The sequence below is a fragment of the Micromys minutus genome, assembly GCF_963924665.1.
Source record: "Micromys minutus genome assembly, chromosome: 6".
Classification (NCBI taxonomy): domain Eukaryota; kingdom Metazoa; phylum Chordata; class Mammalia; order Rodentia; family Muridae; genus Micromys; species Micromys minutus.
This window is the reverse complement of record NC_137975.1, coordinates 65,266,978-65,291,757: the sequence shown is the minus strand read 5'-3', so window position 1 is coordinate 65,291,757 and position 24,780 is coordinate 65,266,978. Positions and strand designations below refer to the sequence as shown.

General features: G+C 45.2%; 1 protein-coding gene across 1 annotated transcript in view; it reads left to right on the top strand.

Moving 5' to 3' along the window:
• Positions 1-1,226: 1,226 nt before the first annotated feature.
• Positions 1,227-24,780, top strand: part of ACTN2 (actinin alpha 2) — a 68,345-nt gene continuing 44,791 nt past the window's right edge. Inside the window, exon 1 of the mRNA XM_080918208.1 lies at positions 1,227-1,533. Within this exon, the coding sequence (XP_080774334.1) occupies positions 1,408-1,533 (126 nt within the window). The 5' untranslated portion in view covers positions 1,227-1,407. The remainder of the gene's footprint in view (positions 1,534-24,780) is intronic.

Genomic DNA, 24,780 nt, shown 5'->3' with positions numbered 1-24,780 from the left:
CTTATGACACAAATAGTTCTGTAGCACCTGCTGGCAACATTTGCTAATTTGGGATATAAACTTAACTTGGGGGCACCTTATCCTCTCAGATGTCTTGGGCATCTAATGCTGCATTCAGCTTATATAGCAGGTGGTTGTTACATGATTGATTTGAAATTCCAGCCCTCTTGTCCTATGGCCCTGGCTCTACTTTCTTGGGTGGTATAATTCCTGGGGAACAGCAAAGCAGGACGAGTGAACAACGGGGCACAAGTACAGCCCTGCGGGGAGAGACGGAAATGTAAGGGGAAACTGACCATCAATCGGCCATCAGCTCTGAATTTATGGCTGGCAGGTGAGTGCTGGACACTTGTGCTTTGGCTCGGTTCCTGACATTTTGATATAGTTGGTCCAAGTTCTATGACTTGAGTCCTTCCGGCGAGAGTGAGGAGCTAAGAGAGAGGATATTCAGGGGCTTTTAAAGGAAGGGAGAAGGGATGGAATGGGGGAGGGAGGAAAAGACTGAGGGTTAGGAGAGCGAACGATGAATAAAGAGAGAACGAAAAAGGAGGGAGACACTTTAGAGGAACCGAAAGAAGGGAAACGAAGGAAGGAGGTGAACAGGGAGTGGAGGAGAGGCAGAGAGGCAGACAACTGAAGAGGAGGAAAAGAAAAACAAATAGAAGAGGAGTGGACAGAAGGAGGAGAAGGGGAAAGGAGCGGATGGGAGTGGGGGGTGAGAGAGAGAGAGAGGGAGACAGAGAGAGAGGGGAGAGAGAGACGGGGGGGGGCGAGAGGGAGAGGGAGAGAGAGAGAGAGAGAGAGAGAGAGAGAGAGAGAGAGAGAGAGAGAGAGAGAGAGGGAGAGGAGGAGAGGTGAGGGAGTTTTTTTTTGTTTTTTGTTTTTTTTTCCAGCTAACTTGTGGAGACACGGAAAACGTGACTTTGCAGTGGGTCTTTGGAACCCGTGGGTGCGCTTTGCGAGGTGGGACCAGATCCACAGGTGTCCGCTCCCCAGTTCTCGGCCTCAAGCCCTCCCCACTTCCCTCCGGGTCGCTGTCCGAGGTGCCCCTAGGTCATCCCTGGAAGCCAGCGGAGCAGGGGTGGGCGGAGTCAAGGCAGCGGGACCTGAGCGGGGCTCTGCAGCCAGCCAACCGCACGTGTTGGAGACGGGGAGTGGGCGGGCCCTTCGGTGTGGGCGGGGCCGCCGGCACGTGACTCTCAGCGGGCTATTAATCCGCGCGTCGCTGCTTGTCGGCGTGCTGGTGTTTCGCCCGAGACTCTGCGCCCAGGCGTGTCGCCCCAGGAGCCGCAAGAAGGTCACAGCAGCCCGCCGCCTATTCATCCATCGATCCAACCATCCATTTCCGTCCGTCTGTTCATCCCTCGCGCTGCGCTCGCTTCCCAGCCGCCCCAGCCACCCAGCGCCATGAATCAGATAGAGCCCGGCGTGCAGTACAACTATGTCTACGACGAAGATGAGTACATGATCCAGGAGGAGGAGTGGGACCGTGACCTGCTCCTCGACCCGGCCTGGGAGAAGCAGCAGAGGAAGGTCAGCAGGGTCCCTCACACGTGTCTATGCCTGGGTCGCTGTGGGGTGGGGGCGTCTCTGGCTGTGGCCACTAGAAGAGGCCCCCTGGTGGAGGTGCTGTTGTTCTCCCAACCTCCCACCCCACCCCGCCCCATCAAAAAGGACAGCCCATCCAGAGAAAGGCAGGACACCCGATGTGTGTGTGTGTGTGTGTGTGTGTGTGTGTGTTTAAGTCAACATAAGTCGGAAAGCGAATGATGTTCAAAAGACTCTGTTAGACTAGAATCTGAGAGTCTCCGCTCTCCTTTCGTCCATGACCTTGGCCTAAAGTTGTTTTGTGACAGGCCCTGCTGTCTTCATTTGCCCCAAGACTGTTTCCTCACCAAGACACAAAATGAAAATCCACTCTTATCTCAACTTCCCTAGGTCTGTCCCAAAGAGAATTTGAAAACTATTTATTAAACATGTTAGGCTCCTTAGAGAGGGATGCTGTCGAACCCTAGACATTCACCTACAAAGTAATAATTATTTCACACTCTATTTATAGTTCATTGAGGTAAGCACTCGGGGATGAAGGAGACAGCCAGCTCCAAAGAACTCCCTCCCCATCTTGGTTGGTGCTCTATGGGGCCTAATGGAACATTCTATTATTACAGGGTTTCTTCTTGATCCTCTTGGCTATAAAAATAGGGGGTGCTCACCAGGAGGCTGAGTTCCATCTCTGTTTGACTGGGCACAGAGCCTGGGTAAGGTTAGGCAAGTCAACAGACTAACCCAGCATTTTGACAAAAGCCAGTTCCCCAAGCCAGTGCCCCATGCCTTATCTTCTTACTTTTTCTGGGCATGAGCAAGGTGGATTTTTCTTCTAAGTTCCTACTTTGAGGGGATACTAAGTGTGAGTGTAAGGGTGCATGGGAGTTCCTATAGCCGCTCCTGTGAGTGATTGTGTGACAATAAGTGTATAATGTTGGAAATCTATGGTGGTGTTAACAAGAAGGAAAAAAGGCTTCGTGTTTGCATTAATTATCAAATAACCAAGCACCACTTTCAATCAGTATTTCCCTTTCCTTGTTTATGCTCCTTTAAATTCTCAGCAACAGTTGTTCCCACTATTGCTATAAACCTCTGATGATGCTACTTTTCCACCCCCACCTTGCTCCATGAGGTGTCTGTCATCACTACCTTTCTTGGGAACGAGGGATGGAGACATTTAGAAACAGAGTCTAGTTAAAGGGCTTACCAAGAGGGATGCCCATGGCCCTGAGGGTTATACTCCTGTCATCTGGATGTGTTGGCATATAGCCACTTGGTAAGAAGTTGAATAGTGGTTTTAATTATAGCAGTGAGTGTCTCTTTTTTTTAAAATTCTCAGTTTGATTGCATTTTTTATGGCTTAAAAAAGAACTCTGCTTCTATTTTTTTTTTTTTTTTTTTTTTTGAAGATTTGTCATTTCTTATGAGAAACAATAACATAACTTAGGGACAGAACAAGATTACCCATCATTTTTGAAAGCCAAAGATTTTAGAAGTTTCTGTTGATTCTAAGAAAATACAGTACAAAGAAGATATAAACATCCTCAGTTTCTGAGTCCATATTATTACACGTTGTGACCTATTTACTTAAAAAACATATTTATAATGTTTTTGTGTAAGTGGCATTGTCCTAATCTTTTAGGATTCTTGTATGACCAATTATCCCAATTATTAATACCACATGAAATATGTTATTCAAAAGGCAAAATATTAATTGACCCAGTTTTTAAAATGCTGAAAAGTATAAAACAAATCGTTAGCTTTCCTCCTTAAGATATATTGAACTGTATGAGATAATCATATGCTCGTAATCTCAGCATACAAGAAGCTGAGCCAGGAGGATTGCTGCAAGTTGGAGGCCAGCCTGGAACACACGTTGAAGTAAAAGAAAAAGAAAAGGGAAAGGAAAGAAGATAGCTTGGGTGTTAGAGATGTCAGGGAAGGAGAGCCCCAGCTTCCTCAAAACACAGACCTGGATGGATGTGCACACAGCTCTTTCCACTTTTGGTAGAGAACCTGCTGTAGTCAGTGAAAATGTGGGGAACTATGAGCTCAGTGCAGCCAGAGCAGTGGCCTCTATATTTGTCCTATGAGACACTGTTGGAACCAGGAATGGATGAGATGCCATTGTTTCTATTGTGGGCCACCTTCTCTGCACTTGCCATTTCAGTGATATGCCGGGTATGTGATCTGTCAACAGATGCTGGTGACGTTGGTGGCATGCTGATGGAAGTGGTGCCTAATAATACTCACAGTTCAGAGGCTTGGGACTTTGGTAATCCCTGCCCTATGGTGTGGAATGCCTAGCCGCAGAAGGCCTCAGGAACAGTAGAGTGCCTTTTTAAAGGTCACTCAAGAGATGTTGGACTTAGGGTGTATGTGTGCTGACACCCCCACATTATCTGTGAGGGCATATTGGGTCCCTGGGGTAGAGTCTACATGATCTATAAAGAAGATCGTGTTTTAAATTTAACTACAACCCAAGGAGAGAACAGCTCCTGAAGTATCAGAGATGGACTATTTAAAATAGAAATGAAGGCTAGGAGTGTAGCTCAATTGGTAGAGTATTTGTCTAGCATCCAGAAGGTCTTGGGTTCAATCCCCAGTGCCACATAAGCTGAGTGGGGTGGATACATGTCTATAATCCCAGCACATGGGAAGTGTAGAAAAGAGGACCAGAAAGTTCAAGGTCATCCTCAGCTGTACAGTGAATTTGAGGCCAACCTAGGATGTCTGCAATTTCAAAATACAAAACAAAACAGAAAACAGTAATGTATCAGGTTTATACCTGGAGTTAGAGAGAAACTTTACCATACAGGACAGTTTAAGGATTCAGGCTAAGTTAAGCTGCCTCCAGGGGCTGTTAAAACCTTTAACACTGATGGTCTCCCATGGGAGTCTAGAAACAGGCTTCCTCTAGATCAAGGAGTGTGCTCAGCCTTAACCCTTCCCTGGGGAAGCCTAGGCAGATGGACACTTGTTATAACCAATCCTGAATGTGCAGTGTCTCTGAAAGCACAGGGCAGCTGTCTTTAACCTTAGGAGGTGAGAGCGGGACTTTAAAGAGAAGACTTATCTGTTTCCATACCTAAAGTTCTCTCCTTAGCCTGTGCCTGATTCCATAATCATCAGACTCTTCTTACCTGTAGATGTTCTAGTCTGGTTGCATTCTGGAGATGAACCGATTCTTCATGGAGCTGTCTGTCCTGTCAGCCTGGCCTCACTGTAGCATGTGGCCATGCTGTTGGATCAGGCAGCCCGGGTTGATAGGTGTGGGGGGCAGCTGGCTACAGGATAAGGGTTGGAGGTTAGGAGCCTTTGCACTGCCCCTTCTGTGTTCTTTGTGGGCTAAGGCCACTTACAGTCATGACGTCCAGGCCCTTTTTGTTTGTTTGAGATATTGGGAGTTGAACCCGTGGCTTCATGCCTACTAGGTAAGTGTTCTATCACTGAGCTACATCCTCAGCTGTGGTGTGTACTATTGTCTGAGGTTTTTCTCAGGAAGAAAGGGAACTGATTGTTGGGACAAATGAGCAAGCTTGTGGATTTTCACAGATTCAGGAGACCCCAATGGTCCTCAGTTCTGCCTCGTTCTTTCTTTCTGTTGAACTGTAGTTGAGTCCTTGTATCTTTCAAGCCTCAGTGTGTTCATTTATGAAACAGAGATACAATTCTTTCAGACACCATTGGGTTGTGCCTCAGACAAGGCCTTAACCGGAGTTAGGGTGAAGGAGCTTCATATTCGTACATGATGAAAGCTACTGTCAGCCTTGTGAGGCGGTGAGGTTAATCTTACCAGTTGATCTGATAGTCATCAGCACTATGCTTAGACTTGGGAGGAAGAATGAAGCCCGAGAGTCAATCCTTGGTGACTGGGATGTACTCTTTCTGATAGTAGTAAAATATATACAACATGAGGTAGGCATGTAACTCAGTGGTAAAGCATTTGCTTAGTATGAGCAAAGTTCTAGGTTCCATCCCCAGAAGCACACATACACATAGACACACAAGTGCATACACATAGAAACATACATACACGCATATACACACACAACTACATATATACAAATACACACACATACATAAACATAACCCCATGCATGTGCATACATGCCCCCTTACACAAACACAAACCAAGGATAAATATATATATATATATATATATCCTTATATTTTAAAACATTTATTTGTTTAAAACATACCGCTCTCACTATTTTTAACAATTTAACATTTATTGTATGTGTATAGGCACATACTTACCATAGCTGTGCATAATAACTGCCAAACCTTTTCTATCATTTCACTCAGAAGCTCACTGTTTCTGTGTTTCCCGTGCTCCCCTTCCCTGGAGTTCTTTTAAAGATAAGATTTGCATGCGTGAATATTAGAGCATAATAATTGTTTAATATCAAATGTTGGATGCTCATCTGAAGCTTCAGACTTGTAGGAGGTGAACTTGGGAGAATCATTGTGGGTGGAGAAAAGTAAGCATCGCATTTACAAAAGGGTAGACGTTGAACTGGGCTGCACCTGAAGTAGTTACTGTTAGCTGAGTGGAGAAGAGAGGAACAGCCCTTTGGAGTGGGCAAAAGATGTGAAGCCCTGTTGCTGGTTTTGTTGGAGAGATAAGAAGGGACAATCAGTGGAATGTAACAGAGCTTTACCCAGCTCTTTAGCACTAACAAGGCAGTTTCTCTCCTGTATTTTATGGAGAGCTCCTCCTTTAACCCCTTTGTAGAGCAACAGGGAACAATTCCAGGGGTAAACATACAGAGAGGGGATGTAAACAAGGGGCCACACCAACTTGGTCATGGAAGCTTAGCTGTGAGTTCTTGAGCTCATTGTGTGAGGAAGCATGAAGGCAGACGAGCTTCTAAAGCTGAAGATGCCCAGACAAACGTAGAGAAAAGGTTGGAGAGAGAAAATGTGGTCAAGAGGATGGTACCATTCCTTGGGTGCCAGGGTGTTGTGAACTTCATTTTGTAGGTAACAGAGATTTTGAGGTCTGAGCTAGCAGGAGTCTTGCTAAGGTGTTCGGGGTAGATTCAGATTGGGAGGGTCTGAAGTGGAAGCCTGCTGAGGGATAGAGTGGTGAGGGTTAGAATGAACAAATGGATACATTGTCTTGGAAGGCATCTAATGGATACATTGTTTTGGAAGGCATCTAATATAGACTTGAGGGATTCTGGAAAGGACCACCTGAAGGTGGAAGGCTGTTGAATAAATCTAATTAAGCAAATGTAATCGTCCCAGTAAGTCTTGGTGCACCTATGATGGGAGACAGGTACTGACAATAGCTGCATCTAAGGAAGAACATCTCTTTATCAACCAGAAGACTGTCTATGTGGGAAGCTACTTAAAGCGTATATCACATTCTGATCAGGGCGTGAACAGCTGTGCCCAAAGGGGCTAGCTTCTGTATCTAGGAAGAGAAGTTGTAGTTCTAGATAGCTTAACATAGCCAGAGAACACTTTGGGAGTGGAAGGATATAGAGAGAGGTGAGTACAGAATTTTATGTGAGGTTTAGGAAGCTAAGGGAACGGTTGTCACAGTTACATGCTTAGTTTACCTGAGAGGTCCTAAGAAGCTCCTCCTCACTGTTTATTTTGTATTCAAAAAACACATTCACTGGGAATAGGATGTGCCCTCTCCCTTCAGTCAGATTCACCAAGAAACGTGAGCCCAAAATACGGTTTCCTATGCATGTGGGAGGAGAATTCTTAACTGGGAACCTCAATTAACTCGACATCAGAGAGCTGTCAGAAAGCCCTGCAGTTGGTTGCTGCAGCTAGGAGACACCCACGGAAAAGGGGAAAAGGCGAAGGCTGGAGTGGGCGGAGAGCCACCCTGCCTTGCAGAGGAGTTGGTATGGAATCCGTTGGAGGACAGTCAGCACTCTGCCTCCGTTTCCCTGGGAACGGGACTAGGTCTTCCAGAAAGAAGAAAAAACAAACAGTGGAGAGGTAAATTTAAGTGCTATGCTCTGCTGATTTCAAAGAAGGGAGCTCTAAAGTGCAGGAAGGTGCCCTTGTGTGTGTTCAGCACGTGCAGGTGCGCTTGGGTCTGTGTGTTGGGGGAACAGTTGACATTAGGTATCTTTTCAAGTCTTTTTGCACCTTATTATTATTTTTTAGATGTATTTATTTATTATACATGAGTACACTGTAGCTGTCTTCAGACACACCAGAAGAGGGCATCCAATTTCATTACAGATGGTTATGAGCCACCATGTAGTTGCTGGGATTTGAACTCAAGACCTCTGGAAGAGCAGCCAGTGCTCTTAACCACTGAGCTGTCTCTCCAGCCCGCACCTTATTTTGAGAGAGGCCCAAAGCTCACTGATTTAGCTTGGTTGCCTGGCCTGTACCAGAGATTCTCCTGTCTCAGCCTCCCCAGCACTAGCTTTACAGACACATGCCTCTGCAACCGACTTTTTATGTATATGCTGGGCACCCGAACTCAGAGCCTCACGTTTAAGCAGCAAGTTCTTTACTGACTGGCCCTCTTGCCAGTTCTAGAATGGGGTATTTCAAGAAAAGCCCCAGGAAAGTTGTGAGTGTGTGTGTTTTACACAAACACAAGTCTGAGCATGGGCTCACCCAGGCATAAACACACACACACACACACTTCCCCTAGTGTAGTAAATTGGATACTGGCAGGTATGGGCACCTCAACCCTGATGAGCAGATGATAAATCAGCAGTGTCACTCTGTCATTTGTTTCCCAACCAATGACATGATGCCATTCTGTCTCCTACACGTGTGGTACTCCAGTTCCCAGTTTTCACGAAGTCACTTCCTGACGTCCTCTGGACCTATTTCTTCTTGTCCCATTTCTAAATTCTTCATGCTTTTCATTTTCGTTCCCTGCCTAGTGAACAGCGGTGGGCTCATGGGACAGTTACCTTTCCCTGAGCTCTGGCAAGAGTGATCTTGAAAAGACACGAGCCTGGTTGAGGTGTCTGTCATTGTATGGCCACCTCCCCCTTCTTCCCTCCTCTTCCTCCTCCTCCTCCTTGAACAGTATTGGAAACGAAGCCCAAGGCCTCCACAGTTCTTAAAGGCCCTGCTCTCTGGTTGCCCCTCATTGTGTTTCTTCCGCTCCTTTATCTTATATTCACCCTTCCCTCTCCCCCACGCCTAGGGGTCAAGTTCCCCTGGAACCCCGCACACCCGTCCCAGGATTCCCACTCTGGGGGTTCTTTGATTGGACCCACAGAGAGAACTAGTTTGCATTTAGTCAATGAACAGATTATGAAACATCTTTCTGAAAACAGTGAATGTAATTAGCTTTCTCATTAAAAATTTTAGTTTTAGCAAAATTTTAAGATTTTAAAAGTTACATGTATGTGGGGGGCATGGGATGTGTGTGCATATGTGTACAGTTTTTCTTGGAGGATAGAAGGCATTCAATCCCCTGGACCTGGAGTTACAGGTGGTTCTGAGAACTTTCCAGCCCTCCCCACTCTCTGGGTTTTGTTTTGGTTTTGTTTTTCTTTACAGCTTTATAACTTTTTCAGCTACAATTGATTCCAAATAACCTCGTTCTGTTGTGATTTAAAAACTCTAAAGTGGTGCCGGTTCGATGAGCCGGTGGGTAGAAGCACTGGCTGAACACACCTGCTGGCCTACTGAGTCGAATCCCCAGAGTCCACACAGGAGAAAGGAGAAAACTCTCTGTAAAGTCGTCCTCGACCTCCACTTGCCTATTCACAGATATGTCTCTCTCTCTCACACACACCATACCATACATACCCCCCATCATACCATACACATACACACCACACACACACCATATACACATACACCCTTTCTCTCTCTCTCTCTCTCTCACACACACACACACACACACACACCATACACACACACCACATACACACCCCATACTCACATACCTCACAAATAAACCACACACTACACACACCATACACACATACCATACCATACATATCACACATACACCATACACACACACATGCCATACACACACTGTACACACTTACACATATCATATACACACACATACCATATACATCCTCACACACAGGCTGGGAAGAGGAGCGGTCAGAAGAATGGGAATGGGATAGAACAGGGCAGTAGAGGGTGAGAATGATCAAACTGCAGAGACCTGGAGAGAGGACTTGCTGCTCTTGCACAGGACCCAGGTTCACATCCCAGCATCCACGTGCTGCTCAAAAGTGTCCCTAACTCCAGTTCCAGGGAGTGCAACAACGTCTGTGGTGCATAGAATATACGTGCAAAATACTTATGCATACAAATTTGAAAATATTTTAAAATTGTCTGTATTTGAAAATGTCATACTGAAGCCCATTATTATATATAATCAATATATGCTAATAAAAATATTTTTATAAAAGAAAATAAAGAGTAGATACAAGTGATACCCTATAGATTATGAGATCCTGGAGCCACACTGGCCTTGGTGCATATCATGTCTTGGGCCGTGAAGTTAGCATGACTGAGTTATTGTGATACTTTTTTTTTTTTGCCAAGAGGAAAAATAAATGTGTCCATCAGGGTCTGTGCAAGTTGCTGTATGCATTGAAAATAAGAGTCTCTATGGGTCCAGTTCAGCAGTGAGGAGCAGGTAGCTCAGGACAGGCTCTCAGTGATTGTCAGACATGGTTCAGTGGAGAAGCATGAGGGTGTTTGGGCAAGTGGGAACAGTTATGTGGGAAGAGGCTGCAGCTGAGTTCTGTGCAGACAATGGTAACTGAGCTCACACGGGTGTATTCAAAACCTCATCTTGGAAAGTCACAAGGAGTTGTCAGACCTCAGAGGTAAAGGCAGGAGCCCAAAGTCACCCTTACCTCCTCACCACCATCAAGGCCAGTCTGGGTGGCTGTGAGTTGCTGTCTTAGAACAGCAACAAAGAGTTCTCAAGTGACTCTGTAACCATGACACAAGATGGGAAGATAGTGATTGCTGAGGTGTGTGTGTGTGTGTGTGTGTGTGTGTGTGTGTGTGTGTGTGAGAGAGAGAGAGAGAGAGAGATCTTGTTTTTCTCTTGAGATATTACATATGAATTAGGTGGAACTGATGGTTCTGACTTCCCTAAACTGTAAATGCCTGTGGTTCAACCTCACAAAGCCCCTTTTCCCATATTGTCAGACTGTATTCAAAGTCCCCCACCAGACCGCAAAGACAGCCAGGCTGCAGCTCTGCTGGGACTGCTCTACCCTGACCTCCACTAGCTTCAGTGTTCATTTTAGGGAGCGAGGGAAGTGTTGGGGGCTTTAGGGGAAGTTAAACTTGTAGAATATGGATTTAACATGTAGGCTGTGGTGGCCTCAAACTCTTGCCCCCTTTCGCTTAGTCTTCCAAGTGTTGGAATTACAGGTATGTGCCATGGCTTCAAACTCCCTATTTCATCATTAAAACAAAACAAAACAAAACAAAACAAAAAAAACTAAGGAGATGGATTGTCCTTATATAGGTATTTTATTTTAAGATTAAAAAAAAACCCCAACTATTTTGCATATTGGATAATTTCAGTCATGAAATTGGTGACACAGAATTTTGTCAGCTCAGAGACTTACCTGTAGAGAAATTATATATATATACACATGTATAAATTATATATAATTGAAAACAAACACATTGAGCCATCAAGATGATTCAGTGGAAAAGGCACTTCCCACTAAGAATAACAACTTGAGTTTGGTACCTCAAAGGAATAATAGGAGAGAACCAGCTCCCGAAAGCTGTACTCTGACTCTCACGTGTAATGCTGTAGCGTACATACCTGCACATAAATATGTAAATGCAATTTAAAAACTGTTTTTAAAAGGAAACAGACACAGAGACGTTGGAAAGGCAGAAGCTGTGGGTTTGCACACTGATCTTCTGTTTGGCTATTTCAGTTTTAGGAAATTTAAGGTAATTTTGTTGAATACTTTGCCTGTGTAGCTTAGATTTTTGGAGAAGAAGAACTTTTTTTCTTTCAATGTGACAGTAATCCCCAAATTGAAAACAAAACCCAAGCAGACAGGGAAAGTGATATTTTAATGTATGGATTTTATTATATGGCTTGTATAATTATATTTTAATGTATGGATTTTCTTTTCTTTTTGCCAGTGGGTGTTTAAAATGTGTGTGTGGGAAGGGATCAGGGCACATCTTTCCCAGTACCCTAAAGCCTTCAATTTATGAGGAGGAGGAGCAACTGCTATGAGAAGTTCTAGACATCATTTTAACCATGTACAAATCACCGCTCGATTTCGCAAAAACCGTGCGAGACACAGATTTTAATCTTCAGTTTTTAGTCAGAGATGTTGAGTTGCCAGCTGAACGGTTGCTGGAGGCGGGGAAATGGTGGCTGGAAAATTCACAGAGAATTTTGTCTGAATGAAAAAAGATGCATTTTATCTCACAACTGAAATTTTGTAAAAGAGCAGAGTCACCAGTCACTTGATTGCATATTTTTTGTCTATAAGTGGTAAATCTAGAATTCAGATCCAGGCTTCTTAACTGGAAGGGTAGGCAAAATGGAGTGGGGGAGCCAGAGACGACTTGGTGGTTAAGTCATGTCAACCATGGTGTCAGAGCACCTGCTGCTCTCACAAAACAACCAGATCTGATTCCCAGCACATACATGGCAGGTTACAACCATCTTTAACTGCAGTTTAAGGAACCTGAAACTCTCTCCTGGTCTCTGTGGGCACCAGGCACAGCCAGACATGCAGGCAAACTAAAAATGAAAAAAAGAAAAAAAAAAAGACATTCAATTAGCCTTGTTTTTGTTGTTTTCTGCTTAGATCTATAACCAATAACCCAGAGCAGAAGTGTAGAATTTTCACTTGGGTTTTAGCACAGTTTGTATAGTGCCTGCTTCCATGCATAAAGCCCTAGGTTTGTTCCCCAACACACTATAACACACTGATGGCACCCATAATTGAAACACTTAGGAGGTGGAGGCGAGAGAAATCAGAAACTCAAAGTCATTCTCAGCTACCCTGAGAGTTCAAGGCCAGCCTGAGTCACATGTCTCACACCCTGTCAGAAAACATTCTGGTATTCTGCATGTCTAGTTTCCCACTTATCTGAAACCTTCCAACTACCTCTGTGGGGAGGCCTATGTGTCTGCAAACTTTTAATTTCTAAACTTATCGATTTGGATCATCGGATGAACATAAAAAGCCTGCATTTTTAGCTCTAAGGCTTTCCTCACCAAGAACTCTAATGGTTGCTTTGTCCAGCAGCAATACCACAGTAGCAGGAAGGGACCCCAGGAAAAGCCAGCCAAGCCTCTTTTGTAGTAGCTTTCAAAGATATCCTGCACACAGCTGTGTGTGAGGTTTACTGCTTATGTGTTTGACTTGTTTCCTGAAGAAGCAGAAGCCAGGGGCCTAAGCAGTTGAGCATGTGTACACATTAGGTGGAGCCAGATAAAGTTTAGGGCCAGCTAGATGGCTTGGAAGATAAAGGTGCTTGCCACCAAGCTTCACAACTCGAGTTTATCCTTGGGACCCAACCTGGTGGAAGGAGAGAACCGACTCCTGAATGCTGTCCTCTGACTTCCAAAGCTGAACTGTGGTATGTGTGCAGATATACCCACATGAAATTATCAATGCTGACTCCCAAAACTGCAGTGTGTGTGTGTGTGTGTGTGTGTGTGTGTGTGTAGGGGTGTGGGGTTAATTAAGAGACTTAGACATGTCAGGCAAGCTCTATTCCAACTGAGCTGTGCTTCAACCCCCAACCCCACTTCTTTCTCCTGATAGAATCTTGCTATGCATCCAGGCTATTTTTGAACTCAAGATTCTCCCATCTCGGCCTCAAGTGTCCGGGTTAAAGACTGGCGCCACCGTGCCCGGCTCCTAGCTCAGTGAGATGCTGCTTTGCTACTGTTGTGTGGCGTCAGGGCCCTTGACAGGAAAACGGAGCTACCAGGTGGAGTTGCGTCTCTCGGGGAAGCAGTGTGATGTGCTGAAAGCCAAGAGGCAAGGTTAGAACTGTCCTCCCACACAGGCCTGTCTTCTGAGTTCAGAGCTCCCTGGAAATTCAGCCCAACGTACTGGAAAGTGGTAGTTCAGAGAATCACATTATGTTTAAGTAAATCTTTCCCTCATTTGTTTGACTTCTTGTTCTGAAATTTTTCAGAAGTGTGCAGAAATGAAGAACAAAATGAGACCATTTTTCTCATCATGGGGAAGAGCCAAGTTTCACAAATAGAGGCTGTATTGTTTTAAAAGGGAAACAGATATTTATGGCCATAAATACTTTGTGGGAAAACAATTAGATGCTAGGTAATGGGCACTGGTGGCTTACCCAATATTTATTGTTCATTTTACTTTTACTTTTTTTTTTTTTTCAGTACTGGGAATTGAACCAAGAGCTTCACCCACTGAACTATATCCACAGCCCCCTTTTTACATTACATTTTAGCACAGTGTCCCAATAAATTGTCCAGACTAGTCATTCTACCTCAGGTTGGCCTCGAACTCATGATTCTCCTGCCTCAGCTTCCCTAGTAGATAAAAGAGCAGGCATGTGCCACTCATTAGGCCCCGCTGCTTTCTCCTGGTGTGGGAAGGTCCTCCCTCCTGAAGATCCTGACTGCTGCTAGGCTTCCTCTGTGCTCTGTCGCTACCCCTGAGTCCCAGATTCTAATTTCTTATGCTTTTCGACATAATATTTTGTTCATGGGGAGAAAAAAGGTTCCTAAGACCTACCTTTCTGGAATAACCAATATTTTGTTTTTTTTAATTATTTTATACGCATAGCTGTTCTGCCTGTGTGCCGTGCGGGTGTCTGGTTCCCAAGGAGGCAAGAAGAAGTTAGATCCCGTTGAAGTTGTAGACCGTTAGGAACTGCCGTGTGGATGCTGGGAACTGAACCTGGGTCCTCTACAGGAGCAGCCAGTGTTCTTAGCAGCTGAGCACCTCTCCTGCTGGTACCAGCTAAACTCTGAAATGGGTTCCCTTAGTACTTTTGGGCCATGTTGTATGCAGTGTATCTGTTTTCATAAGCATCTATTCTCATACTTTAGACAGTTTGATACTCATCTGTGCTAGGCTTTAAGGGTGCTGCTTACTTGTATATTTGAAGAGCTAAAAGTTAAATGTTACTTAAATATCTGAACCAGGAGGCTAGAGAGAAGACTTGGTGGTTAAGTGTACTTGGCTGTTCTTCCGAGGACCTGAGTTCAGTTCTGAGTACTGTAACCCCAGCTCCAGGGGATCAGATACTGTCTTCATCATTTGGCCTCCTTGGGCAGCTGCACCTCTCTCTCTCTCTCTCTCTCTCTCTCTCTCTCTCTCTCTCTCTTTCTCTCTCTCTCGCTCACACACACACACACACACACTCACACACACACACACAAATCAAATAAATCTAAATCAACAGCAAAGACAGAGTTCCTGCTTTGTTTTTCTAATAGTTTCTCAGAATTACAGGAATTTATTTCTCAGTTCGAATGCTTGGAATTTTACAGACAAATGGGGACAAGTATATTTACTGTGTTCTAAAATCATGTGTAAGGAGGCATTTCCCCTTAATTCCCTAGTGAGATGCAGGTTGGGTATCTCCGTTTGAGCCCTTTAAGGACTTGGTCAGGAAGCAGGAAAAAGCGTGTCAGAGATGCCTGGTGTGTGACAGTGGCCTCTGTTGCTAAAGCTGGCATCTGGTAACTGGATCTGCGGGATTCCTGAGGATTTGTCTTCCTCGGGCCTTCATCTGGACCTGGTGGTGCAAGCCTGTAGGATCAGGAACTCAAGGTCATCCTGAGCTACCTATCAAGTCCAATGCCAGCCTAGGCTACATTAAGAGTTGCAAAAGAAAGAAATGGTGTGCTTAGAAAGCTAAGGATTCTGGATTCTAACTAGTTTGGGAATGTCGATGACTACTAACACAGTAAAATGAATTGGAATAACTACAGATAAAAGGAAGGGAAAATTGCTAATCCAGGCTAACGAGTTTTCTATCATTTTTGAGGCTGGAATTAAAGCTCAGTTGGTAGATTGGCCAATTGTACATGAAGCCCTGGGTTTGATCTTCACCCCCCATAAAACCAAGCATGGCGGTATATGCTGTAACCCAGTAGCCGGGAGGAGAAATAAAAGAGTTAAGGATCAGGTCAAGGCCACCCTCAGCTACACAGGAAATTTAAGGACAGCCTGGAGCTAAGAGACCCACAAAATGTCTGGGTTTTCCAACTCCATTTTTTCCCTTCCATTTATGGTTCTGACTTTAAACCAGCTCCGCCCGATATACCCAAGGCAAGTGCTGCTCCACAGAGCTACGTCCTGGCACTCCAAGTTACTTGTTTTTTTAACTTTTGAAATTTGTTTTGTATTTGTGTGTATGCCCACGCTCCTGCACTATGGAGGTCAGGGGACAACTTGGCAGGGATCGGTTCTCTTCACCATGTGAGTTTCAAGGACTGAACTCAGGTCAGCAGGCCAGGGGTAAACATCTTCCTCCAAGTTAATTTTCTAAGATATTTCAAAGTACTTGCATAAGTAACACGTGTTCAATGTTAAATACAAAGGTAAGAAAAATGAGAGAAGCTGCAAACATTTGTCCCCGTGTCTCGCAGGCTGCCGTGACCAGTGGCTTACCTGTTTGCACTGTAAGGCAGAATTGTCTGAAATGGCTAGAAACACAAAAACCCCATTCTGCACTTTCACGAGCATTTCCAGGAAACTTTCTTTAAAATTAAAACACAAAATATTTGATGCGTACGGGTGTTTTGTCTACATGTAGACCTGTGTACCAGGTTGTACACCAGGTGATGCGAAGGCCAGAAGAAGCCATTGAGGTCATTTGGAGCCAGAGCTACAGACTGTTTTGAGACACCACTGTGAGTGTTGGGAATTGAACCCAGGAGGCTTAGAAGAGCAGTCATCCCTCCATCCCTTATGGAACCTTCTCAATGGAGAAATCCCAGTCTGGCTACCTGCTGTGCAGCAAAGCCAGCAGGATGCTGGAAATGCCCAACTTCCCTGTGTTTCTGCCATCTGGTAAGCGTCCCTCCATATGTGATGAAAGCTGTACCTGCCTGAGGTCTGGGGCAGCGATGCAGACAGTATGGTGTATTCCAGGAAGCTGCTTCCTCCCAAGTGAGTGCTTTCATCCCTCGATGTAGGCAGCCACTTATTTGGGTCCCCCAAAATAGTAACAGTATGGTGAACTTGAATTAAAGAATATTTATTTTGTTGTCTGTGTGGTGCAAGCTGTTTCCCCAGTTGCTGGATGGGCTGGGGGGGGGGGGTGGGGAGAGAGAGAAACATCAGTGTGCTTTTCTTTAAGCTTCACATTCATCCCCAGGAAGAGACTGAGTGAAGTACAATAAACTGAGCAACAGTTGGGCATGCCCTGCCAGGGGGCTGCTTGTCATGCGCGGCTCCCGGGCTCTTAGGGAACAAGTTATTTTGGGAAGCATAGCTCAGGATTGGTCAGATGGAGCCTTAATATGGTTACTTACCAGTAAGTCTTCGGAGGAATTCTCCACCTGTCTCATTGCCAGAGTGGGGAGGCAGGTGTGGCCCCAGGGAACACCAAGTTAGTCACTGGGTTGGGTTCCTGGCCTAGCACAACACTAAAGCTTGTGTGACCAGGCCCGAGTCGCTTTCTTGTGATCCTCAGGGCTAACTCCACACACCCTGACCCGTTAGTCTTTTACAGAGAAAAGAATTTGACTTTCAGTGTAAAGCTGCTTTGGTTTTGCTTAGTTTAACCTATGTTCCTAGCCTTAAGGTAGTTGAGGGCCAATACCCAGTTCTTGTCTTCACTGTTGGATTTGACAGGCTTCCCCAAGATCCTTCTTTAAAACAGAGAGTGCATGGGGCTGGGGTGTGGCTCAGAGACAGAAAACTACCTAGGTGTGCCAGGGTCCTGGGTTCCGTACTCTACACTAAAAAAAAAATCACAGAAGACACAAAAGAGATGATATCTATCTATATAGATAGAGATAGATATCTTACAGCTTTTTCTGTTTACTTATTTATTGTGTGTGTGTGTGTCTGTGTGTGTGTGTGTCTGTGTGTGTGTGTCTGTGTGTGTGTGTGTCTGTGTGTGTGTGTCTGTGTGTGTGTGTCTATGTGTGTGTGTGTGTGTGTGTGTGTGTCTGTGTGTGTGTGTGTGTGTGTGTGTGTGTGTGTGTGCACACGAGCGGGCTGCTGAGCCATGTCACCAGCCTATGATTTGTTTTTTTTTTTTTTGGTTTCTTTTTAACCAAAATTTATTTTGAAACCAAGTGTGGTGGCATAGGAGCAGGAGGAAGGATCTCTGTGAGTACCTATCAAGGGCTTTATTCTGAGATCCTGGCTGCTCTTTTCCGAGGACCCAGATTTAATTCCCAGCACCCACATGGTGGCTCACAACTATATCTAACGTCCTCCTCTGACTTCCGTGAACACGGGCTCATACAAGATGCACAGGCGTGCAGGCAGGCAAAGCGCTCATATCCATAAAATTAAAAATAGAAACAAAAAGAAAATTTGGACGTTGTTTTGAGAACTTTAAGGGTGCTCCTTGAGTGCGCTTGCGTTGCGAGCCAGCCTTGCAACTCTTGGCGTTGGCATATTTGCGCTCACTAGATAGCTTAACTCCAGGGTGAGGATGGCAGAGGTAGAGATGAGTGATACTGGCTGGAAGACGACTCGGGAGCATGAGCCGTGGACCTCTGTGAAGAAAACGTGGGGATTCTCCTGAGCGGGGAGGGAACTAACAGATGGAAACTGCTTAGCCTCACAAAACGCAAGGTCTTTATGAGGCAGAGAGAAATGCTAAGTAAGTCAGCCTAAATCCAGCGTTGCGTATGGAGCTCAGTATCAGAGGGAACGTGGGGACACAGATCAGCTTTCGTTGTTTCTGGCTTCTTGAGACTGGCCTCACTATATAGCTAGAACTCGTGTAGCCCAGGCTAGCCTGGAAATCTCTGTGTAGTCCAGGCTCAGCCTTGAAAACCTGATTGTCCTGCCTTTGTCCCTTATTTTAGGATGTCAGGCACGCACCACCATCCCTGGCCATGTTGTCTTTTAAGGGAAAGTTTGACATGGAAAAAGGATGTAGGAAACCATAATTTAGGATAGTTATTGGCTTTGTGGGACAAAAGACGTGTGCATCGATGTAAGATCAGCGAGAAATAGATGACTTGCTCCTGTATTAATTGGTATTTACCTTCATCAAAATCAAGTTGGGGGAAGTGGCTCATTGGGTAATTGCTCTTGATGCGCAAGCATGAGGACCCGAGGACCCAGGTTCAAATCCCCAGCACCCACATAAAAGCTGGGTGCGGCTGCACACCTACAACCCCAGAAGTGTATAGGGGTAGAGATGAGAGGATTGCTGGGGCTTGCTGGCTGTCAGTCTAGCTCCAAGTTTAGTGAAAGACCCTGTCTGAAAGGAACAAGGGAAAGAGCAGGACTCCCAGCATTCTCCTCTGACAGGCACTCATCCACACACATATTAACCGGACATATATCCATCTCATATACTTAAAATTAGGGCTCGAGGGGTAAAGAGCACTTGTTGCTCTTGCAGAGGACCAGGATCCGTGTTAATTGGCTTGCGCCGCCTGTCATTCTAACTCTGCACATATACATCCTCCCGCAGACACATACACACGATTAAACAATAAAGTGAATCTTAAAGAAGGGTTATGCTTTAGATTGCAGTGTGAACCTCCGTGGCCCGCTTAGACAGGCTCTCACTGTTGTCATGCCTGTGACTGCAGACCACTGACGGGCATACAACACCTTGCAGCCCAGTTCTCTCTCTGTGGAGCTCCACCTAGTCAGCCGCTTCCCGCCTTTGTGTGGCATAGCTATAATTTCTTCCATCCTTTCTGGGGGGTATTTTATTGTTTCGATTATGTAAATATGTGCATGTGTTGAAGGTGGGTTGGTGGGGTGTGTGCATGTATTGTGTGTGTGTTCAGCTCCACTTATGTGCTTGCGCACGCTCGAGTGTGTGTGTGTGTGTGTGTGTGTCTGAAGGCCAAAGGACAACATCATGACTTCTCTAGAAGTCTCCATCATAATTTTTGAGGCAGAATCTTTCTGAACCTGAGCTCACCATTTTTATTCTGCCTGGCCAGTGAGCCCCCAGAGGTGGGCGCTGAGGATTCAACCTCAGGTCCTTGTGCCTTGACCATTGAACTGTCTCCCTATTCCCCTCTTCTGGGTGTTTTGAAGAAGATTCCTATGCATCAGAGAGGCCATTCCTCAAACCCTCATTCATCCAGGCTAAATTAAACTTCGCTGAAAAAAACCCTGAGAAGCATTATCTCCTGCTACTCAACTTCTTAGCACTTGTGGTTCTGAATTCTTGAGCAGCCTGTAGACTAGACAGAAGGCAGGCTTGTGATTCTGGCAGTTGAAGCCTCAAGTGCTCAGTTCAGAATTTCTGATTAAGGCCAGGCCCTGATAAGACTGCCTTTCTAGTGCTTGGGGAGTCATGGCTGGCCTACCCACTTGGTCACCCATGAGTGGATTCTATTTTTATAGTCCTCCTCCAATGGAGTTGCCTGTTGTTTTTGTGCGCGCTCTCTGTCTCTGTCTCTGTCTCTGTCTCTGTCTCTCTCTCTCTCTGTCTCTCTTTCTCCCTCCCTCTCTCTCTCTCTTTCTCCCTCCCCCTCTCTCTCTCTTTCTCTCCCCCCTCTCCCTCTCTTTCTACCTCTCTCTCCCCCCCTCTCCTTCTCTCTTTCTCCCCTCCCTCCCTCTTTCTCTCTCCCCTTCTCCCTTTCTCCTTCTCTCCTCTCTCTCAGCTTACATATTCTTTCTTAATGTCTGTGAATTCTGCAGTTAATCTTGGCATAAATGTTTTTTTTTTTAAATGTAGAACTTGTACAGATGCACATTATTATCATTTTTTAAAATTTTAAAAACACCAAACAAGCTTGTTTACACCTTGAAAGTTTGCCCAGTAAGGTCATATTCAAGAGGGAAATTTCATGCATGGTGGTAACTCATACCTATGATCCCAGCAATGTCAAGCTGGGGCAGGAGGATTGCAAATTTGAGGCCAGCCTGAGGAACAGAGTGAAACCTTGCTTGTCTCAATGTAAAAACATGGGCTAGGGTTAAATCTCAGCTGCTTGCTTTGCCCTCAGGAGGCCTTGGGCTCCACCCCCAGAACTTCACGCGTGGGATTTACTTTGATCCCAGCACTCACTTGGGAGGTGGAGGCAAGAAAGCTAGGGGTTTGGTTAGGAATTTGAGACCACCCTGAGACCTTGACACAAACCCCAAACAGGAAATGGTTGTGGCCTGCCACCCTACTCCAGTGACTGCCCCAACTGAGATCAGCAAGTCCTGCTTTTCTGCACCGTTGTTTCACCAACGTCTCCTGAGTATTTTTAAAGGAAGATGGCAGGCTCCTAGAAGCTTTTGAGATGTTTGTTGGTATTCCTCTCCTGAAGACCTAGGGGTCCCGAGGCTTTAGGATAGAAGGCAGTCCTGAGTCCCGCAAAGTAGGATGTGCTGGAGCGAATCTACAGAGATCTCCTTTCCCTTCGACATCATCTTCACATTATTAAATTTGAGCCATTTGCTATCCTTGAACCTCAGTTAAAGGCAGCCATGTTTGCTAATGAAGTTCCAGTGTGTTCAAGACTGAGACTGTGGAGGTAGGAACTCCAAAGGGGGACAGACAGGCTCTGTTCCTCTGGGTGATGAGAGGAAGGCAGCCGAGGAGGTGTATCCAGTGTATTACAACCATGTCCTGATTTAAATGTAGCCTTATTATTTCAGGTTTCCCTTAGCAATAAAGTTCTTTTGAAAAACTAAATAGGCAAAGATTCCTCTTATTAGCAAAACTGATGAGCTGAATACTTTTTATCAGATAAAGATTTGTCAACATTGGCTAGAAAATTGGTAAAGGCTATTGTCACCAAGCCTGACAACCTGTTTGAGTCCCAAGATCTGCATGGCAGACAGAAGCATCTCTCAAGTTGTCTTCTGACTCAATCCATGTGCACACCATGGCAAACACGCACACACCCCCATACTCTAAAGGTACTTCTTAAAGATATTCTAATTATGGGATTGGAGGCGTGGCTTAGTTGGTAGACTGTCTACCTAGCATGCATGAACCCTGAGTTCTGTCCCTAGCATCATATAAACAGTGTAGGACGTGCCTGTTCCCAGCACATTTGGCTACACAAGACTCTCTTGAAAAACAAAACCCAAAATATAATAGCAATGCTGCCTGTTCTCTGAACAGTGGTGTCAATACTCTTGATAAATCTAGAAAAGATGACAATTCAGCACTAGATTCTTGGAGCAGAGACCTTGTATTTGGCAACCTCCGATGAACTGTGCTAAGTGCCCGTGTTTATCTTTAAGTATCAGAGGTGGGATATCTCCCTGGCTCAGGCAATCTTAACTCTCTGCAAGGGGTTGTTTCTTAGAGACACCTTTTCCTACCTGACCACAAGTCTAAAGTGGCTTGAGTCATATTCATTCATTCATTCATTCATTCAAACATTCATTCATTCGTTCCCTTCCTTCCTCCTCTCCTTCCTTCCCTTCCCTCCTTTCTCTCCCTGACTTCCTTCCCTTCTTCCCTTCCTTTTATAAGAGAGGGTCTCACTGTAGCCTAGGCCCACCAGGAATTCACTCAGCAGTCAGGGGTGGCTGTCCTGTGCTTCCCCGCAGCACAGTGTCTAACAGGATCTTGGAGACTGAGCAGAGATTCGTGGGCAGAGAATTAAATAACTGCTCACTATATAGCCAGATGCCTGGTTGTGTAAATTATGAGAACATCAAGGTTCTGAATGGACTTCAAGGCACCTTGGTGATTGATGGTAACTGGCTTGCAGGATCCTTAGGGTCCTGATGTTATACATCCTTTGCTTTAATTTACCTATTCACCCCAGGGATGGAACCCAGGACCCTGTGCATACTAAACTAAGCTAAACTAAGCAAGCACCCTCCCACTAAGCTGCATCCTGCTTTGGTTACGTTTTTTAAGATTCCTTGAACAGTTCAAAAGTGTACAACCTTAAAGGCATGGTCTTTTTTTTTTTCTTCAGTTGGATGGTTATTGAGTCTCCTGGTTAATGTTTTAATTTATTAGTGCTGCCTGGGTCCAGAGGCTTCCTTAATGAAATAGAGGCCAGCGAATCACCTTCCTTGATGTTTTCCAAGATGGTGGAGTGTCTGGATATTTAATTTTTTTGAGAGACAGAGACTCTCTCTGTGTAGACTTGGCTAGACCTGGAACATGCACTTAGACCAGGCTGGCCTTGAACTAGAAGATCCCCTCCTAACCGCTGACTCCGAAATGCTGGAATTAAAAATATATGCTACCACACCTGGCCGGATGTTTAAGTTTAAGGCCACATTAGCGTGTTTGTGTGTGTGTGTGTGTGTGTGTGTGTGTGTGTGTGTGTGTATGTGTGTGTGTTGCCACACTTCTGTGCATGCATGTGTCTGGAGGCCAGGGTCAATCTCAGATGTCTCCTCCAACAGCTACACTGTTGGCTTGTAATGTGGCTTTCCAGGTCCTTCCTGGATGGGGTTAGCCCTGTAGCATTTATATGGACCACAGAGTCACTCTGTGTGGTGTATGCACTATTAAGGCCTTTCCATCATGGGCTCAGGAAGGTTCACTGTGGGGCGGGCCCTTCTCCTTGAGGCAGCCTCGTGGATGAGTGGCTGGGGTTCCACCCTCAGAGGGCTGGGCCACCTACTCTCAGAAGGGGCAGAGTGTCCCTCATCAATGGGTAATGCTGATCATGGCAGTGACTATACCTGCTTTATATCTGGGAACCGTCACCATGTGAAGGACAAATAATTGCACAGTGTCACCGTCAGAAATAGAGCATGAGTTTCTAACCATGACTTCAGGCTGGATTCGGCTCCCTGCCCATTCTCCCTGCTCCTTTTTGGGAAATTTTGGCTGTCCCACCTGAAGGTTTCAGGCCAGGGCAAGTGTCAGGGCACACTTAGAAGACACAGTGTGTGCTTCTTGACCCCCCCCTTCCCCCCAGGACAGATGAGGACAAGTCACCTCAGGTCCTGGCATGCGTTCATGGTTCCTGACCACGTCCCTCCGTCCCATGATGTCTTATCGCTGGTGGATTCGCAGTTCTGTAGACCTCAGTCCATTGCATTCAGGAAAACCCTAAGGAGTTTCTTTCCATTTTAGAGGACATGTCTGAAATGTGTATTGTATGTAGTATAATGTATATATGTAGTGCATATGTATATATGTAGTATATTTCGAGTTATTATTTTTAAAAAGCTGGGCAAAGAAACAGAAAATCAATGTATTAGTATGCTGTTACAGTTTTATGTATGGAGAACAGGGAGCCGGTGGTGATAGTTGAATGAACGATCTGGGGCAGACTTAGAACCTTTTTATTCAGAGTGACTGGGCCAGGCCCAGTGGCACAGACCTGTAATCCCGACTGCTTAGAAGTCTGAGGCAGGAAAACCACTTGTTTAAGACTTGCCTGAGAGCTACAGAGTAAATCTTTCCATCTGGGCAACTCAGACCCTTAGACCCTGTTTTTACTGAGGTGGCTCAGTGGTAGAGCACCTGCCTAGCATGTACGAAGTCCTACGTTCAGTTTCAAGGACCATCGCAAAGTGGGGTGAGGGTGGGCATTGAATGAAACAGACTCTTGCTAGCTCCATGATTGGTTTTTGGGTTCTTATCTGGGCTCCCATCTGTGAAAATAAACACACATGTGGCCAAGGAGGAATGATAAAAATTACACACACACACACACACACACACACACACACACACACACACACAAGACCATTGAGAGATGACTGTTCTTCAAAAGGACCTGAGTTCAAATCTCAGCAACTGCATATCAGTTCACAACTGCCTGTCACTCAAGTTCCAGGGGACCTTACACCCTTCTCTGGCTTCTGTGGGCACAAGGCATGAGCACGGTACATAGATGTACCTGTAGGCAAAACATTTATATGCACAATATAACTTTTTTAATTAAATCACAGATTTAATTAAAATCTGTGTACTTTTGTTTACAAATTCCTCATGAAAAGAAATTGTTCTGAAACATCTCATATGAATGATTGGAACATTGATAGGTAAAATTAACTGAAAAATAAAGCCAAGGGCCACACAGGAGTTGAAGGACACAGGTTCCTCTCTTCAGTACAGAGCTAAGTTATGCTCACCATTAAATAACCATACTGTTCTGTGTTATTATGTCACTGAGGGAAAAGCAGTGGACTTAAAGGGTGGACTGGCCTTTGCTGCTTTTAAATGAACTGTCCCTAGAAAACC